Genomic DNA, 20,416 nt, shown 5'->3' with positions numbered 1-20,416 from the left:
CTTAAAGGGCCCCTCCCAGACACACTCAGCCTGCACAGCACGCGGTCTGCAGAGCCATAGGCATGCACACCTCGAGCGACGCAGTCATGGACCCCCAGCAGCAGCAGCAGCAGCAGCCAGAGGTCCACCCAGCCACCCCTGTAGGAGCAGTGGTCGCCCTGCTCCATGCCATACAGGAGGCAGCTGAGCACATCCTTGCCACAGAGGAGGAGCTGCCTGCAGGGGAGGAGGACGCAACCCCCAACCCTGCAGCACCCCTCCGCCCCACCTCATACGCCGCCGGCTGTGGAGCTACCCCACCAGCACTGACTGGTGGGAGCAGCTGGTGCTCGGAGAGTGGGATGACGGCCGCTGGCTCCAGAACTTTTGCATGAGCCGGCAGACGTTTCTGGAGCTATGCCAGTGGCTCACCCCCGCACTGAGGCACCAGGACACCTTCATGCGGCGTGCCCTCAATGTGGAGAAGCGGGTCGGCATCGCTGTCTGGAAGCTGGCCACTCCAGACAGCTACCAATCCGTGGGCCAGCAGTTTGGCATTGGCAAGGCCACCGTCGGGGCTGTCCTCATGGAGGTAAGAGGACCCACAGGGGGAGGGGGGCCCTGGCAGGGGAGGGCCACACACACCCTGCACACCCCTCATTGGTGCTCTCCCATGTGCTTCTCCTGCAGGTCATCCATGCCATCAACGCCCTGCTCCTCCACAGGCTTGTGAGGCTTGGGGACCCGGATGCTGCCATGGCGGGCTTTGCCACCCTGGGCTTCCCCAATTGCTTCGGGGCTCTGGATGGGACCCACATCCCCATCCGTGCCCCAGAGCACAGTGGAGGATGCTACCTAAACAGGAAGGGCTACCATTCTGTGGTCCTCCAGGCCTTGGTGGACAGCCAGGGCCATTTCCTGGACATTTATGTGGGCTGGCCTGGCAGCACCCACGACGCCCGGGTATTCCGGAATTCGGGCCTGTGCCGCCGGCTGGAGGTGAGGACCTACATCCCCCAGCGGGAGATCCCTGTGGGGGACACCACTATGCCCCTCTGCGTCATCGCAGATGTGGCATACCCCCTCTGGCCCTGGCTCATGGACCCTTACATGGGCCACCTGTCAGCCAGCCAGGAGCACTTCAACCAGTGCCTGAACCACGCGCGCCAGGTGGTGGAGCGCACATTTGGGCACCTCAAAGGGCGCTGGAGGTGTCTCCTCACCCGCCTTGATGCGGGCCCCACCAACATCCCCCAGGTTGTGGGCGTGTGCAGCGCCCTCCACAACCTCGTCGAGAGCAAGGGGGAGGCCTTCTCTCAGGGCTGGGCTGTGGAGGCTGGCAGGGCCGATGTGCAGCCACCTGCTGCCCCCAGTCGCCAGGTAGACCCCAAAGGATCCGGGTCCAGGAGGCCCTGTGGGCCCATTTCGATGAGGCTGCGGGGTGAACACTGGCAGGCCCCCCACTGCACCCCCCCCATCCTCCACAACACTCCCTGCCCCTACGCCCACACCACAGAGCACCCAAGAGCGCACCCCCCCCCACTTTTCTTGTAAATAAAAGCAGACATTTGTTCGTCAAACCAGATATATGTTGAACTCTCATTATTATTATCTTAACTATTTACAGGCCAAATAAATATTTTATGTTTATTTATTATTAAATTATTATTAAATTAATTACATTATTAAATTAAATTATAAATTATTAAATATTAAATATAAATAATATATAAATATTTTATATATATGTCAGATAAGATGAAAGAAAAAAAGGGGAAGACAAGGAAGGGGAGAATTATGTACATGGGGGGCAGGTATCAGCATAACAACAGGGGTCTAATAGAAACTATTTACAGAAGAAGATAAAACTGAAGGGGATATATACAAAGGGGGAGGGGGGGCCCCACACCCCGGGCCCCACACCCCCTAATGTCCAGCTCTGGGGGTGGGCGGCCGCGACCCATGCCTCGGCCTCAGCCCTGGCCGGGGCTGGCTGGGGGCCGGGCGGACCGGGAGATAAGGCCGGCGGGTGTCAGCTGGCCCCAGGTCCCCCTCGGCAGAAGGGCCCTCGGTGGTGGTGAGACGGCGGATGGAGCAGCGGGTGGAGCAGGCAGGGCGGGCAGAGCAGCGGCCGGCGCGGCATGGGGGGCTAGGTAGTCCGTGATATGCTCGAATGTCCACATAAAGGCCCCCCATGCCTCCTGCCGCCAGGCCAGCGCCCACTCCTGAAGTTGAAGGTGCTGCTCCTCCACCTGCAGGCACTGCTCAGAGACCTCCAGCTGCCGACGGTAGATCGCCAGCAGCTGGGGGTCCGTTGCCATCCAGGAGTGGGGCTGGCTCCGCCATCATCCGCGCCGTGGGGCTGGTCGGTGCTCCGCCAAGGGGCTGGCCGGGAGTGATGGCCCCGGTGGGCTGGCCAGGACCACTGACACCTCGCCAGCGCTCTCCAGTCCTTCCGATGGGGCAGATGCAGAACGCGGGGGGAAGAAGAGCGGAGACAGCCATTAGTGTGGGCCCCGAGCTGTGGCCCTTGTCCCCCCACCCCTCTGCTGCAGGTTCCCCATCCCCAGGGATGGGGCATGGCACTGTCCTGCTGGGGGGGCAGGGGCTGATGCACTCCTGTAAGGGACATGCCACTGCTGTCCTTGGGGCCATGGTCATCTGGGCATATGGAGGGCCCTGGTCATGTCTGTTACCCCCGCTCCTCAACTCCGGGGGTGCGCACCGGGGGGTACATACCTGATGGTCCGCTCCCACGGTCAGGGGACACCCAGTGGGCGGACGCCCTGCTGGAGCTCCCTGATGGCAGGATGATGTGCAGCCCCTGTCGCTGGAGGAGGACTCCCCCTCCTCCTCCTCCGGCGCCCCAGGGGTGGGCTCCTGGGGGGGGGCCCCGGGGTGTGGGGCTTACCTCCAGGGCGGACTCTGCCTCCAGGGCCTGCTGGGGCTTGTTGGCCGAGGTATCGAGTGGCCGGAGGGGAGGAGGTGTGCTGGGGGCCCAGGATGGCCCTGAGCTCCCTGTAAAAGGGGCAAGTGACAGGGGCGGCCCCAGATTGGCTGGCCGCATCCTGGGCCCGGGCGTAACCCTGCTGCAGCAACTTCACTTTACTGCGGACATGATCCGGAGTGCGGGCAGGGTGACCCTGGGCGGCCAGGCCCTCGGCGAGCTGAGCAAACGCATCTGCGTTCCGCCTCTTGCTCCCCATTACCTGGAGCACCACCTCCTCACTCCAGAGCCCGAGCAGGTCCCGAAGCTCGGCCTCCGTCCAGGAGGGACCCTGCTACCGCTTCCCAGCCTGGCTGCCGGTCTGGGAGCCCTGGCTCCCCTTGTGGTGGGGGGGGGATGCCCTGGCGGCGCTTAGGAGGCTGGCGGGTGGTCATCACAGCGCTGGGGGGGTTGTTCTGGCTGCTCAGAGACATGCAGGCTGGCTGCGTGGCTGGGCTGCCACCTGCACGCGCTCTCAGCTTCTTGCACAGGAAGGCAGGGGGCGGGGAGCTTTAAGGGCTGCTGCACGCGGCGACCATCGAGCTCAGGGGCTGGAGAGAGCATCTCTCGATCCCTCAGCTGATGGCCGCCATGGCGGACCCCACTGTTTCGATGTTGCGGGACGCGCAACGACTACACGTTCCCTACTTCAACATTGAACGTTGAAGTAGGGCGCTATTCCCATCTCCTGATAGGGATAGCGACTTCGTCTCACTGCCTTACGTCGATGTCAACTTCAAAATAGCGCCCGCCACGTGTAGTTGTGAAGGGCGCTATTTTGAAGTTGGTGCCGCTACTTCGAAGTAGTCAGCACGTGTAGACGCGGCCTTTGAGCCCTAGGATTCCCCTCGGGTAGCTTAGGGATGAAGAGATCCTAGGGCTTTAAGCAGTGCTCTGGCTGCTTGAAATCTATGCCAAGAAGTGACTCTCCTGACTCCTGCCTTTGTTTGGGTGAAGCTCATCAAACAGTTAAGTGCCCTGACTGTAGGGTTTTCAAGTCCAGACCCTGAAGGAGCACGTTCACTAGGCACCAACTTCTTATGCAGTCAGCACTTCAACCGCTGCAGCAAGACTCCGCCCCTCCATCCTGGGTGCACTGCCTGTCATCCTTGTCTCCGGGCTTGGCGCCTAGGAAGGGCTCCTTTTCCCTGAAAATGCTGGTGTGGCACTGCTCTCACTCTCTGGTATGCGCATCCAAGACACCTAAGTTGTCAGCACTGTCTCTGACAGCAGCATCCTTGGCTCAGAAGGGCCAGTGATCCTGATGCCTCTGTGTCCCGCACACCAAGCCCAATCCCCTTGGAGTCGTTGAGAGGTGATCACATGCCAGTTGGTCCTTTGTTGATGCCTGATACATACTGGAAAACCTGGGGACTCTTGGAAATTATGAGGTCCCCAGCATGCACTGAGGCTCCTGATCCTGGACGCATGTCCTGGGGTAAGCCTTCACTTCTGTATGTACCTTTCCAGGTGCCATCACCTGCACCCTGGGCCTGCCCCGAATCCAGCATGGCCCTCTCAGGTATTATCTTTCCAACTCTCACAGTACCACCTGCCTTTGCAGGCTCCTCCTTCTCTTTTCTGTTCCATCTGGCCCATTTCTCCATTCAGGGCCTCTGCTGTGGGCTCTTCAGATTCCAGAGCTTTGGCATGCTCTGCCTCCTGCTCTGACACTTGGCACTGATGCTTGACAGTCCTGATGCTATCTCCTTAACACTTGTCCTTGGTGAGAGCCGATGCCCAGGTGCCAGCTAAAGATCCGGTGAGGCAAAGTGTGTGATGCCGCACCAGTAACCACGCTAAGCAGCCCGGACAGGCTGGGTTCTTTGGTTTGCGTTTAGTTCGGGTACAGCAGCAAGAGGAATGCAATTAGAGACTTAACAATTACTTTTTATTTATACAAAGACAAACAGTTCAACTAAGACAAACAGTTCGATTTACAAATGATTTAAGTACAACAATTGTGAATTTTTGTTTATAACTTTAGCAGCAGTTAATAGGAAACCGCCAGCAGTGGTTTTTCAGACAGAAGTGGCTGCTGCGAGTAAAAGGGGTTTTTAAACTGACCACCAAATTTTATGAATGAAACCAAGATGGCCACCCAGTTGAGTGACAAGATAATGATTTTTCTTGCGGTTGGTAGCATCCAATGAAAGGTAATTGCTGACCGCAGCTTTCCAATTAAGGTAAGGACCCCCTGTGGTTTAACAGGCAGGATAATGATTTTCTGCGGTTCATGCAAAAGGTAATGGCCCACCGCAGTTCCCTAATAGAACTAAATAGCAAACACGTTTTACAGATAAGGGCTTCTCGCGGTTTGATTGACAGGCTAATGGTTTTTAGTAGTTTATAGCTAGAAACAGTTAGTAAACGCAGTTTTTTAAGGGGGAAACAACACAATTCAACTTAAGAAAAGTATTAAACGAATTAGCTAGCTTAAACTAATACAATTAATGTGTACACAAGAAAGGCACGTTGCAGGTGTGATTTTCACCACGCCTCTTAGACCAGGCGGAACCAGAGTCTTTCCCCCAATTCCTATAGGAAAGAAGTGTAATACAGGTGTAATTCTTACCCCTGCCTCATAGACCTGGCGTGACCAGAATCCTTCTCTCAGTCCCTTGGAAAGAAGTAGATACGAACCAGGCGTCCTGCACCGGACCTGGCCAGCAGGTATAGGTGATTGGAGCTCAAAGGGGGTGGGCTGCCAAACCCCTCTTCATACCCCTTTGGTCACATAGGCTTCTTCCTGGTCAAGTGGCCAATCCAGGGAGGAATGTGTTTGAACCCCAGGTTACCCAGGGAAGGTGCAAGGCTCAATTCGCACCTGTGAATTGTGGGCAATTAGGCACCTTTGGGAGGTGATGGGCGGAGGTTCCTCCTTTTCCTGGGGCGATGATCAGGCGTGTCAATTACCGATATTAGCCAGAAGGGCGGCCATTAGCTAGCCCATTCACTGTCTGGTTTCTGTGTATGGTAGAGAGTCTGGGTGAGACAGCACACCTGCGTTCCCAGGGCATCAAAGGCTGCCTGTCTCCCTCTCTGTCTGTCTCTCCCAGTGGGGGTGGAGAAGAAGAAAAGGTCAAATGGGGGGTTCATGTCTGGCTACAGTTGGGTGCTGGGGTTCACCAGCCGCAGGCGCACTGAGGTGCTGAGGCGCACTCAGCCACGTTCCAGTTCATGGACTCGGTCCCACTGCCAACACTGATCTGGCTCATCTCATCAGAACCCTTGCAGGTTGGACCTCCAATGTCGGTTCTGTGTGGCGCCAAAGGCCTGCACTACTCGGCATTCCTACTCCTGCACAGATCTTGGCCTCAACATAGGTCCTGGTCTCTGCACCAGTCTCTATCTCCGTGCCAATCCAAACGTTGGTCTCACACTTGATGACATTCTGCTTCTCGCCACCAGTCCTGTTCTCCACCATGTGATGCCTCTGGGCACTGATTTTGTTCCCAGTGCCGGTCAACTTCTTCTTTTCCTGTCTCACCAGGGCACTGCTGTGCTTGACATGGTTCTGCTTGGCACCCTTTGCCCTGGCACCATTCTTGCTTTCCTCACTGCTTTTGCTCGCTTCACCCATCACGCGAGACCACACGCACCAAGCCAGTCGTTGGCCTGGCTCATCCTGGGCCTTCCCATTCTCCTTCTCCTGCCTTGTTCCATGGCTCTGCGGTGTTGGACTCACACCTCCACATTAGCTGCTGATAATGGGCCACCTTCTCTGACTGAATTGACCTTGTCAACTCTGGCCTTCATCTTGACTGGGATCCCTTCCTTTTCATGAGCCTGTCAATTTAGACCATCCTCTGCAACCCCCACTCACGCATCTGATGAAGCGGGTCTCTGCCCGTGAAAGGTTATGCTGCAAAATATCGGTTAATGTGCCACAGGACTTCTTGTTACCTTGGTAGCTGTTCAAGATGTGTTGCTCATATCTCTTTGAAACCCAGCCTCCTGCCCCCCGTCAGAGTGGTTGTCAAGCAGGAATTGAGGGGTGCTCAGTTGGCTGAGTATCAGAGGCTTCACATAGGCACTACTCCAGGGGTCTCCCCATCCAATCTGGCTGTCTAGTTGAAAACCAACCTGTCTGTCTAGGGAGAGCTTTCCAACAACTGTGCATGTGTATGCACCCCTCCCTAAAATAGGTAAGTGCAATGCATTTTAGAGAACAGTTACAACAGTGAGTAACGGTTTGTTTGTTTTTATTTTTCAGACGATTCACCAAACGGGTGTATGTATCTTTACCAAATGAGGAGGTAAGTATGTGGCTAGTGAGCATTCCTTTCTGTGAGGTAAGAATCTGTTCTACAAAAAAAAAAATAGTATGACGTTAATTTGCGCTAGCGATTATTAAGCCTTATGGCAAATTACTGAGCTTTGTGAATTAGTGGTGTCTACTAATTCACTTTGGCCAGTGTGGTAAGTTTTATATCACTCAGGTGAATATTTAAGTTGTTTACATTCTGATGTACTTACTAGAATCATATCTGCTGGTAGCTGCTCCCTGTTTCTGGGTAGCTTGATGTTGTAAGGCTGTATGCTGATTAAACAGACAAGGACATGTTTTGATACACCTAAAATATTTGCAACAGCAAGTCTGTTTTGGTTTGGCATAAAATTCTCATTGCAAAAGGTTGTTAAATTGTATGGCCTTATTTTAGCAGTTCTTCAACACTAAAACAAAAAGCTACTAGCACTGTTAATTGTCTTAGCAGCAGCAGAAGTGTCTTGGATCAAGATTCTAGTTCAGTTGTCATGATTGTAGAGTGCCTGGCTGGAACCTATGGGACTCTAAGTTTCACGATTAAATCCTTGTGACCCTTAAAAGACAGTATTGATATATAAACTATAGTCAAAAGTACTACAAGTGTCACATATATAAACGTCAGAATTTACAAAATTACCATGTAATTTTGTTTTATATTTTTTCGAATAGCTTATAGAACTTAAATTTGTTCTTGTACATGAACATACAACTGATAAATGCTTCTTTTCAGACAAGATTGACTTTACTAAAAAATCTTCTAAGCAAGCAAGGAAGTCCACTGACCCAGAAAGAGCTGGCACAGCTAGCCAGGTAAGACTTAGATAATTCTGCTCATAATATTACTGGCTCACTATATTCACGTTGAATAGTAACAGAGGGTCTGTCCCACGAAAGCTTACCTAATAAACTATTTTGCTAGTCTTTAAAGTGCTACTTGATTGCTTTTTGTTTTGATACATTCATGTTAACTGTCTTGTCCAGTTACATTTAGAAATAATGCTAGTTATCAGGGATACAGAAATTGCAAACTGGCCAGTACTTAGAATCACAGAAATGCAGGGATGGAAGGGACAAACGTTGAGAGGTCCTTTAGTTCAGCTTGCACTGAGGCAGAAATAATTGTACCTAGACCATCTCTGATATGTTTTTCTAACTTATACTTGAAAATCTCTAATGATGAGGATTTTATGCCTTCCATTAGAAGCCTATTCCCATGTTTAACTGTCCTTGTAGTTAGAAAGTTTCTCCTAGTATCCAGCTTAAATCCCCTTGCCACATATTAAGTAAATTATTTCTTGTTCTACCTTCAGTGAATGTGAATAATAGTTTATGCTCCTCTATAATAGCACTAACACTTTTGCTGGTGCTTATTGGTGTCTCTCTCTCTCCCCCCTTTTTTTAACCTGGCTTCAGATTTTGGGTTTTCAAAATCTTTGATCATTTTGTTGCACTTCTCTGGACAATCTAATTGATCCACTGCTTTCTTAAACTGTGGCAACACTGGACTCAGATGAGTGCTTATTAGACTGGGATAATGACTTCCTGTGTCTTTTATGTACTTTTACCTCAGAAAGAGATCAACCTTTTCCACAATATCATCACACTGTTCCCTTTATAGCCCAGATCCTTTTCAGCAGTATTATCACTGAGCCACTTTCTCCCTATTTTGTAGCTGTGCATTTAATTTTAAATGAAGTGCTTTCCATTTGTCTGTTGAATTTCATCTTGTTGATTTCAGACCAGTTCTCCAATTTATCCTCCAAACTGCGTGCGACTCCTCAGATATTGTTCTCTGCAAATTTTATAAGTGTGTTTCTTCACTCATTATTCAAGTCATTAATGAAAACATTAACTAAAATAACCCAGAACAGTTTCCTTCCCTGAAGGGGACCCCATTAGATGCAGCCTTCCTAGATTGACATTTAACCTTTGATAACTACTTCTTGAGTATATGGTCTTGCAACCAATTTTGTATCCACCTTAAAATTTTATCTAAAACATATTTTCGTAATGTGCTTATGAGTTTGCTTATAAGAATGTAATATGGGATTGTGTCAAGTGTCTTACAAGATCGACTAGGCCAAAAACCCTGTCGTCAAAGGAAATTAGATGTTCTTGACATGTTAGCTATTATTTATGAGTAGGCCTGACAGGATTTGGGTTTTTCTCGGAGCAATTGTTCATGTGCATTCCAATGTAGGTGCATGCATATGTGCATGCTCGGTTGTTGGAAAAATGTACCCCTAGCCAGTAGCCATTGGGTCGGAGCAGGGCCCCCTGGAATGGTGCCAATATAGCGCCCAATATGGGCGCTGTCCCACCCAGCCCCTACTTGGTTCCTTCTTGCCGCAGTGCCGGTTGATGGAACGCCCCACATTCATGTGAGCCATCTTCTTAGTTAGCTGACAGCTGTTAGATATTCAGCTGTAAATAGTTCTAATTAGGTGTTAATAATTCAAATGGTTAATAGTTCCATTTTTATTGGTTAGTGTTGATCCTCAAGCCTGGAGTGGAGTGGTCACTCTTCCTCCTCGAGGCCTCGGCACTGGGGCATGCTGAGGTTGCTAGGCTTCAAAGTCTCTGTCAACTATGACAGAATGCCCCATTCCATTAAAATGTTGACTAACTGGTTTGTGGATCTGGAGTGTTTTGATGTCTGTTTTGTGCCCGTTGACCCTTTGTCTAAGGGAGTTAGAAGTCTGTCCAATATACAAAGCATCTGGGCATTGTTTAATGGAATTTAATTTAATGGAATGGGACACTCTGTCAATGACTTCAAGGTATGTGTGTTACTGAAGAGAAATTATCACTCCGTTTTACAAAGAGAAGTGGACGAACTGACATTTATATTCCAATTCGGAACATTAACACATGGTTTAAATCGTGATGGGAACTTTCTGAGTCACTATAGGGGCTCGTCTGCATGCTTGACTCAATCTAATTCTTGATCTTCCTCCCCACCCCTCCACTCTCTGATTTGCTCACCTTGATTATCTTTTTCTGATTTGTCCTCCTTGCTTACTGTTTTTGGTTCTCTGTGTCTTAAATATTAAGTCTGGTCTGGTCTGGCTATGGTCTGAAGAAGTGGGTCTGTCCCACGAAAGCTCACCTAATAAACTATTTTGCTAGTCTTCAAAGTGCTACTTGACTGCTTTTTGTTTTGATGCTGAAGAATGATTCTCATTCAGCCTGACTGAAGAGTCTGGGCAAGAGTCTCTAGTGAGACTACTGCCCAATCTGTAAAACCTTCATGCTGAGGACCTTCAAGGATAGGGCTCAAAGTCCTGTTGATGGGGATTTCTCAGGCTGAAAAGCTGCCTCCATTTGTGGGGTTGAGCACATCTTTCTAGGTGCAGTGTGTACTGGCACCCTACTCAGCCATGGCATCGATGAAGGAGAAGGGAACCTGGCACCATGGTGAAGGGCTCAACGGTTTCAGAGATACAAGTCTCAATGCCCAGTGCCGCACATGAGGAAAAGACATGACGAGCCATTCTCCTGCAGCTCCCAAGTGTAGGGAGAATTCCTAGGCAGCATCCGGGGAGACGCACCATGGACAGTCAAGGGCGCTATGCCACTCTGTTATAGTTCCAGCATGCCTTATGTCTTCATTCCACCTATCCCCATTCTACTGTGCCTGGTGCTGTATAACATTGGACTGGTGGGTCCTTCACACGGTGGAAAGGAGACACGCTTTCCAGTTCAGTTCTTACCACCCCTACACCCCGCCTTCCCCGTCCTGCTTGAAGGACCCCTCTCACAAGTGTCGGCTCAGGCAGGAGACAGTTATTCCTCCATTGGGGGGGGCAATAAAGGAGGCTTCTCCACAATTCAGAGGCCAGGGGTTTTACTCACATTATCTCCTAATCCCAAAATGGAAAGGGGAAATGAGGCCCCTTGGACTTGCAAGGCCTGAACATGTTTGTTTAAAAAAAAAAAAAAATCAGGTTTCACAGGGTCTGTCTGAGGCTCATTATTCTGTTGCTGGATCCAGGGGACTGGTTTGCTGCTGTCAACTTACAGTAGTATGCCTATTTTCATATCACCATCTATCCTCCTCACAGGAGGGTTCCTCAGATTTGTGGTGAACAGGGGGATGCTGTCAGTTCAGTCCTTCCATTTGGCCTGTTGATGATGGCTCCAAGGGTTTTCGCCAAGTGCATTGTGGTGGTAGCGGCAGCCTTCATCCACAGGCATGGTATTCAGTTGTTCCCATACCTGGACGACTGGTTAGTCAAAGGGAGCTCACAGGCGCAGGTTTATCAACACATAAGGTTCATTTGCCAAACCTTTGACAGTCTCAGCCTCCTGGTAAACAAGGCGAAGTCAATGCTCGTCCCAACTCAAAGAATAAAATTTGTGGGGAGTCTCCTGGACTTGGTACTTGCTAAGGCCTCCTGCCAGAGAACAAGTTTCAAGGTATGGCCAGCATCATAAACTACATGATCAAGTTTCCCCACCATGACAAGGTATTGCATGAAGCTCTTGGGACATACGGCAGCTTGTATGTTCATGGTGCAACGCACCAGATTTTTGTCTACATTCCCTCCAGTTAAGGCTGTCTTCAGTGTACGTCCTTCTGAGGGATGATATAGACAAATTAGTGATGTTGCCCCAGCAAGTGTTGCAGACCTTGCATTGGTTGCTGGCAGGTGTGGGGGGCAGGTTTCCTTTCTGGTCTCCTCAACCTTCCCTGTCCCTGGCAACCAATGCATCAGATTAAGGTTGGGGGGCACATCTGGGGAGCTCTGGACTCACGCTTTCTGGTGCATTTCACACTTCAAGCTTCACATCAGTGAGAGAGCTCACAGTGATCAAGTTGGTGTGCAAGGTATTTCAGGACAACCTAGCTGGGCATTTGTGTGTCAGAGTACAGACAACATGACAGCAATGTATATCAACTGATGGGTGTGCACACTCCTCTTCCCTGTGTCATGAGGTGCTCAGGCTATAGGAGTTTTGCATTTATCATAAAATTCTTCTGCAGGCCGATTACTTACCTGGGATCCACAATACTCTAGCGGACCATCTCTGCAGGTCCTTCATGAACCACTCGTGGTCCATTCACCTGGATGTGCTGCAATCAATTTTGTGAGTTTGGGGCTATCCACTGATGGACTTGTTTGCTACACACCTCGATTCGATATGCCAAACATCTTGTTCTTACTGGAACCCGAGTGGATGCATTCCAGCCTGTCCTGGACAGGCCCTCTGCTCTGTGCCTTGCCTCCATTTCCCTTCATCCACAAAATCATCCTCAAATTTTAAGCAGACCAGTCCTCCATGATTGTGGTGGCTCCAGCATGGGCCAGGCAGCATTGGTACTTGGTTCTTTTGGACCTGTTGATGTGCAGTCTGAAAACACAGGTCTCTTCAGCAGCATTCCCAGCTCATGTCCCTATTCAAGAAATCCGTAGGGCTGAGACCTGGTCTTCCATATATACATTTTCTGCCCATTACGCAGCACTCTAGGGAGGATGCTGCAGCGGGCAGGGCTATACTACAGTGATTCTGGGGTTCCAATCCCCCCGCTTAACATCAGTTTGCATTCACCTATGTCGGAATGCACATGAACAATCACTTGAAGAAGACAGTTACTTCTGTAACTGGTGTTCTTCAAGATGTGTGTGGTGTTCATGTCCATTCCAAAACCTTCCTTCCTTTCCCCACCATCAGAGTAGCTGGCAAGAAGGAACTGAGGGAGAGGTGAGTCGGATGGTGTCTATATTGGGCACTATATTGGTGCCACTCTGACCTGACGGCTATTGGCTAGGGGAAAAATTTTCTGGAAGCTGACCATGTGCGTGCGCACTCACCTTTTTTTGGAATGGACATGAACAGCACATCTCAAACACCAGTTATGGAAGTAAGTAACTCCTTCTTTATTTTTAAATATCTGAACAATGTTGTTTCTTTTACCAAACTAAATTTTCAGTTACTAGTAATGTTGATGGAGGATCAGAGAACAGATAGTAACTGTTTAATGACCCCATGTGCTGAGATTCAGCTTTATGGCTGTCAAAACACAAATTGTCATCATCACATGCAAAACATAAGAAATTAATATCCCTAAAACAAAGTAATTTCGCAAGCAACACTTCTTTCTTTGAAAATTGTAAATTTTGATTATTATCGATTGCTTGTATGGGGAAGTAGCATTTTTGTGGTAAATGGTGGTAAAATATCTAATCCTTCCATGACTACTTAAAAACCCTAGTTTCCTGTAGCTACATGCACATTTAATTAATAAATGTGAACTGCAAAGCAACAGAAATAATGTCTTCACTGCTCATTTAAGAAATAAGGAGGCTTATTTCCTGCTAAGAAGACAGAAGTCAACATCCCCTTCAATCTCCAATCAGGGCTGGGCAAGCTGTACTTCAGGCTTCACCCTCATTCTCTGATTTAACCATTCAGGTTTTTTTGCTAAGGGGCTCTGTCACCTTTCAAAAACAACCATTAGAAATGGTCAAGAGACATGATGATCCCTCATTACAGGAGCTGCTTAATGATTTGTATGTTTGTGTATAGAATCTACAGTCCACACTTAACATGAAACCCCGTGTTTTTCTTCAGTTAAATGCTAGTGTATCTGATGTGGCTGAAGGTGGTTTTCCGTAAGTGTGAATTAAGAGGACAGTAAATGCAACTTGAATCACAAATTTGTGTAATATTGCAGATACAAAAAAGCTGACAGATAGTAGCCCTGAACATGTGTGCATGCTCCCCTCATACTATGGGTTAAAAAAGGACTCAGTTATACTATTTACATATTTGATGCCCTTCATCTTGCTCAGTTTTCACCTTTCTACCAATTAATTTTTTTAGTATCTGAGAGTAGTGGTAGGAGAGCGTCTTTTACCTTACATGAAGGCAGACATGTCATACCCTTCATGGAGTCTATTAGGAACTTCACTATTGGATTTAATGAACAGCAGTATAAAACTATGCAATAGGCAGGTAGTATTGGTGACTTTGAAAGTATTTTCGGTAATAAATGTACACTTCATGCAGTATCAACAAAATCTTGTGAGTTTCAGTGAAAAACTTCTTGTAGTATGCTAAGTGCCCTTACAACAAGCACAAAATAAAAACGCTGCATTTTAATATTAAATGTTAAGATTCCTTTCAGTTCTCACCAGGCTTTTCAAGTTTAGTCTGGGAGAGATTCCTGCAGCAGTCCCCAAAATACATTAGAACCTCAGAGTTGTGAACGCCTCAAAAATGGAAGTTATTTGTAACTCTGAACAAAATGTTCCTTGAAAAGCTTACAATGGACATAATGCAGCTTTGTAACTTGACTATGCAAAAGGAAAATGCTCCTTTTTAACAATCTTACTTTAAATTAAATAATTACAGGCACTGTTGCTTTGCCTTGCCAAACCTTTTTAAACCTCCCCCTTGTGTGCGTGTCTTTCTGTTTTGTTTTTGTTTTGTTTTTGTTTTTTAAATTAAAGTAGTGCATTTTTGTATTGTATTTGCTGTCTCGCTCTTGTTTCTGATGCTGCCTGATGGTGTACTTCCGGTTCCAAAGAGGGGTGTGGCTGACTGGTCAGTTTGTAATTCTGGTGTTTGTAACTCTGAGGTTCTACTGTAGACAGGATCACCAAAGAAACTGGTCATGAGCTAGAAGCACATCACAAAGTATTAGATTCTAATCATTGTGATATGAAGAAACTACAACAGCAGTTTCTGGACAGTTCTAGGCAATATTTGAGAGTGGAAAGTGCTGACTATCTAGTGGGCTATTTAAAGGACAACTTTTGCATTTATAACTGTGTGTTTATAATGGCTTTCTGCAGTAGATTCCAGTTGCTAGATGTCAACGCTGCTTTCCCACTTTGAAACTGTGAGTGCAGAAAGTGGGGACCTGCGAAAACCTTAAAAATACCTTGACTCTACAGGCTCTGCCTAAAAACCTCCCCAAGGTCACAGATTCCCTGACCCTGGGAGGTTGCTGCCACCACCCAAGTGAGGGAGGGGGGGAAACCCTTTAAGCCCAGGAAGACACACTTGGGATGCCTCCCTGTGGGGTAGACCCCAAGTTCTTAATCCTCCCTCAGGAGAAATCTTGGAAACAGAGTTGTAATCTGATAGCTGACCTTTCAGTCTGGGGCATGAATATGCACAGACCATTCTCTAGGACGCAGGAATCAAATTATTGCCTTAAAGTAATTTATTCACAAAATGAGAGAAACCATTTAAAACAGGGGTGGCCAGCACATGGCCTCTGGGCCAGAATCTGGCCTGTGAAGCCTTTTCAGCTGGCCTGTGGAGCCAGCAGCAGTGCCATTTTATCCAAGTCGGCAAAGTGAGTGTGCAGCGTGGGGTCAGCAATCTGCAGCTCAGGAGCTGCATGTGGCTCTTTAAGGAGCCATTCATGGCTCCGGATGCTGCTGCTGCTGCTGCTGACTTGTCTGGCTCCCTGCCCTGCCACAGTGAAGTAAGGTAACTAAATGTAATTGATTTAATGGCCAGTGGGAGGGATCCAACTGTTAAACCAATGAAATTTTAGTTTTACATTATTTCAGCACAGCATGGCAGGGAGCTGCCTATGCTGCAGGTGGGTGAAGGGAGCAGGAGAGCTGTTGGGGGAGCCACACAGCCATGCTGAGGAGGAAGAGGTGGCAGCCGCTGCAAAGGAGCAGCGGGGGTAGTAGGCATCATCTGAGGTAGGTTAATCCTGGGCTTGGGGCTGAGAGGGGTTAAACGTGAAGATGTGGGGGGCGTGTTTGGCCCCCCAGAACATATAAAAATATTGACATCTGGCCCCTGATGGGGAAAAGAAATGTTGGCCATCCCTGATTTAAAATGTTTGGGTTGCAGCACAGAGAATTACCTCCATGGTTTTCAGTTTAGAAGTTAGAGTACAGGGGAAAGAGTCAAATCATTAACCAGGGAACCTGAAAAAGTTCCCACCATTTTCAAAATAACCAGAACCTGATCCCATCTAATTAAACATTTCCTTTCTACTTACGTATCTTTGGCTGATTATGAGATGGCCAGGAGGTTTACTGGATTCATTCCAGCTGCTTAGGAGCAATCATTTCTCTGTCTCCTCTGCATCAGCCACACAAAGATCCCTCAGACTGCAATTGTTCTCAGTTCAGAAGAGTGTCTCTTCCCTCCCATTGGCTTATCTGACCACCTCCTGCAGAGCCCTCTGTTTAACCCTTTACTGGCATGCATTCATGACACTAGACTTTGCTTAGAATGATACTTACATTTAATACTGATATTAAACTTTAATTGGTAAAGTGTTTTCAGCAGGAAAATGTGTTCAGATTAACGTGTCACTTACTAATTATTCTGAGCAGTTTTGTCATTTAATCTGAGGGAAGATACTATTTCTCTCTTTGGTAATATGCATGTAAAAAGATACAGATCGTTGAAAGTTTTTGTCCTTTCCATCTCCCTTTTTGCAAAGAATGACAGATGGATACTCAGGAAGTGACTTAACTGCATTAGCAAAGGATGCAGCACTGGGTCCTATTCGAGGTAAGTGATGTGGCCCCACTTTCCAATCCTCCTCTTGGTTTTGGAGTCTTTGACAGGCTAAGAATACCAGAGGGCATCTGTAGGATATAGTCTTTCTGTAACCTGAACTTAATGAATATATTGAGGGGTTGGGTTTATTAGGTGGGGTCAATGGTAAGTGGTGTTGAAGAAAGACATGGATTTGAGGCACAGAACACAAATTCTAGAGCGTGGGTCTGTAAATATTCTGGATTCCATTTGCTGGGAAGTAACTTTCTTCTCTTTCACTTCAGTGGTTGCTCTTAATGGGCTGTCATGAATCAGTGTGATTGTACTTTGAGAGTTACAGGTCTAGTACACTTCATGAAAACTAGGGAACAGTATTGTTTTAAAAGAGGCTTTGTCGTAAGAGCCATCCTAAGAACTGTTTCTCTAGTAAAGTGGAAACATGCTTACACTTACTTGTGCACTAAAATGTCCACCTTTTGTCTGCAATGTAAAATCTTCATATTTTTAGCATGTACTTCTCTGACAAACTCCTGTAAAAACTGCATTGTAGGATTTGATGTTTTCTCCCTTTCATCCTTTATGGCTTCCATCTCAATTGTGAAATTAAAGAAAATTTCCATGTAAATGCCAGTCCTACAAACTACAACTTTTCTCATGTTCTGCTGGTAGTAAAACTTCTTCAGGACAAACAGATATCTTCAGTTATACTCTAGTGTGTCAATGAGATCATTATTTGAAGACCCCTGTAGAATTACTACTTTTTAAACTTGGGGTCTTGTGGCACCTTACAGACTAACAGAAAAGTTTTGAGCATGAGCTTTCGTGAGCATGAGCTCATGCTCAAAACTCAAAAGCTCATGCTCAAAACTTTTCTGTTAGTCTATAAGGTGCCACAGGACCCTTCGTTGCTGTTACAGATCCAGACTAACACAGCTACCCCTCTGATACTTTTAGACTTGTGCAAACTCATTTAAGTGACTTGAACTTAATAAATATATCTGGATGCTCAAAGAGAAATGGAATCATTTCATATTCTCAGTTGTGTTGCCTGTGCAAGGCTCAGTGAAACACAACAATTTAGTCACTTAAGCTGATCTCACTTGAAATATACAAGAAGTAGGCATGTTGCATTGTAAGGTGCCAATTTTAATCAATCTTCAGAGTAGAACCGATCATAAAATGTTTTAGGCATCAAAAGTCTTGATGGTTTTTCCTCGTGAAAATCATTGCTTTTGGTTTTTTGTTTTAACAGAACTAAAACCAGAACAGGTGAAGAATATGTCTGCCAGTGAGGTAAGGAGCTGTAATGTGACTTTTTTCCTTCCTGGGTAGAGCATATACAGATGTGTCTAAAATTATTGTGAAGATATTTTTGCTTAATTTTTTTTTTTAAAGTTTTGCTTGCTTGAGTTAAGTGAAAAGATCTCTCTGAAAATGTTGGTAACTTAGAATACCAAGCTCTTTCTCACCCTCCTCCATTCCCCTTCTAAGGCTACAGTGACTGCTGAGCTATGCTGGAGCAGCATCCTCAGCCACCGTGCCCCCTTTTCCCAGCCCCTCCCCCCCAGGGCTGCTGCAGAGAGCACCCCCACCCATGATCCTCCTGTGAAGCTGGGGCCAACCCTCTGTCCATGGCAGGAGCAGAGGGGCTGCTCCATCCCCCTCCTGTTAATCAGTTAAAGCAGGGGTGTCCAACCTTCTTTTCCTCTGGGAGCCACATGGCAATTTTTTACATGTTGCAGGGCCAAGCCCTCCCCCCACACACGGACTTAACCTCTCTTAGCCCCAGCCCCCCACCCGCCCCAGGCTTAAACACTTCACAGCCCCAATCCCAGGATTAATTTACCTTACCCAGAAGCTCTGGGTGCTGCCACCCCCTCCACTGCACCTTTGCTTGGCCACTGTCTTCTCCTCAGCATGGTTCCCAACAGCCCTCCTACTCCCTCACCCACTTGTAGCATGTGCATCTCTCTGCACTGCTGTGCTGAAATAATGGGACTCAATTTAATTGGCTTAATGGCCACATCCCTCCTGCCAGCCACTCAACCGATTAAATTGAGTTTTACTCTTTCAGCGCATCAGGGCAGGGAGCCAGAGGAGGAAGGAGTTGCGGCAGCAGCAGGCACTGCAAGTGACTCCTTAAAGAGCCACATGCGTCTCGGAGCTGCCCAGCCCGCTTTCAAAATGGTGCTGTTGCTGGCTACGTGGGCCAGATTGTGGCCTGCAGGCCACGTGTTAGACATCCCTGGGTTAAACATCAGCACCCCTAATCAAAACTAAAGAGGATTTGAATAGAAACCAGCAGATCCAAACACCATATAAATTCTGGGCAAATTTTTGGATTCCTGTGATGATGGGACCTTTTACAAGTTGGGCTGCTTTCTGGTCAAAGCTGAAAAAAAAGTGACTTACAACATGTAGCTAGAACTTTTTTCTCCTCTTACACATCCTCACTCATAAGGGTGCCCAATCTGTTGTTGCTCTTGGGAGTGTCAGTTAACTAAGCTGTGTCTCTGAACCATCCTTGTCACTGAGTGCACCATAGACACAGGTCTCAACATAGAATCATGTGACTCTTCTGTTCTCAGATCAGGTCTAGGTCTAGGCTGCAGTCCCTGTGGTCTATTGTAGCTTATTTCAGCAGGTCTGGCTTTTCTTCAGTGCCTGCACTTATGTCCCCCAGGAGCAATCATAGTGGTGTCCAGTAACCAAATGGGATTCTTCAAGTCATGTTTATGTAGGTAAACAGAATTTTACACAGAAAATATATTTTATACCAGAGTATACAAGACCCTGCCTTTCAGCTTACCTTTCCCAGCATCTGCCCACCCCATCCCTCTTGGGGGGTAGAATAGCTCAGTGGTTAGAGCATTGGCCTGCTAAAAAGTCGAGGTTCTGAGCCCTCTTATTGAGGGGCCTGGAGCGAATAGGTTTAAAAAAAATAATGGGTCAGGAATGGTGACAGGTCTTGTTGTGAGAGCAGGGGCTGGACTTGATGACCTCTCAAGGTCTCTTCCAGCTCTGAGATATGTGTATTTCTCCACACCCTTCTTACCCTAGAAAACTATTGTTATTCAGCTGGCAAAACAGCTATGTTGCTGCAGCCCGGAAGTAGATTATTGTCCTATAACTTTCTCCACTGTTTTCTGGAAGATTGTTAATCTAGATCCACTAGAGTTCTGTGGAGGGGTCAATAAGCATGTGGACAAGAGGAATCCAGTGCATATAGTGTACTTTTAGATTTCCAGAAAGATCCCTCACCAAAGGCTCTTGAGTAATGTAAGTGATCATGGGATAAGAAGGAAGGTCCTCTCATGGGTTGATAACTGGTTAAGACAGGAATCCAAGGGCAGGAATAAATGGTAAGTTTTCAGAATGGGGAAAGGTAACTAGGGGTGTCCACTAAGGATTCATACTGGGACCAATCCTATTCAACCAGTTTTATAAATGATCTGTAGAAAGGGGTAAACAGTGAGGTGGCAAATTTTGCAGATGATATTACAGTAAACCCTCGAATTATGCGGGGATTGCGTTTCTACAGGTTCCTCCAGAAAAATGTGAAGCAAAGGCAGAGCAGCAAAGGGTACCACTTAAGTGGTAGCAGGATTAAAAAGTTTATGGATTCCTCAGTCCAGCTGGTACGTAGCTTGTGCCTTTCTGCCTGATATACATATAACAGGAGCAGGGAGAAGTTT

General features: G+C 47.6%; 1 protein-coding gene across 8 annotated transcripts in view; it reads left to right on the top strand.

Annotated features, from left to right (window-relative positions):
• Positions 1-20,416, top strand: part of SPAST (spastin) — a 74,283-nt gene that overhangs the window by 45,924 nt on the left and 7,943 nt on the right. For all 8 annotated transcript variants that reach the window (XM_074990029.1, XM_074990027.1, XM_074990028.1 and 5 more), the window contains 4 exons: positions 7,182-7,224; positions 7,966-8,045; positions 16,663-16,733; positions 17,974-18,014. In XM_074990029.1, coding sequence (XP_074846130.1) covers positions 7,182-7,224; positions 7,966-8,045; positions 16,663-16,733; positions 17,974-18,014 — 235 coding nt within the window. The remainder of the gene's footprint in view (positions 1-7,181; positions 7,225-7,965; positions 8,046-16,662; positions 16,734-17,973; positions 18,015-20,416) is intronic.

Source organism: Carettochelys insculpta, chromosome 3, assembly GCF_033958435.1.
Source record: "Carettochelys insculpta isolate YL-2023 chromosome 3, ASM3395843v1, whole genome shotgun sequence".
Taxonomy (NCBI): domain Eukaryota; kingdom Metazoa; phylum Chordata; order Testudines; family Carettochelyidae; genus Carettochelys; species Carettochelys insculpta.
This window is presented reverse-complemented; position numbering and strand designations above follow the sequence as displayed.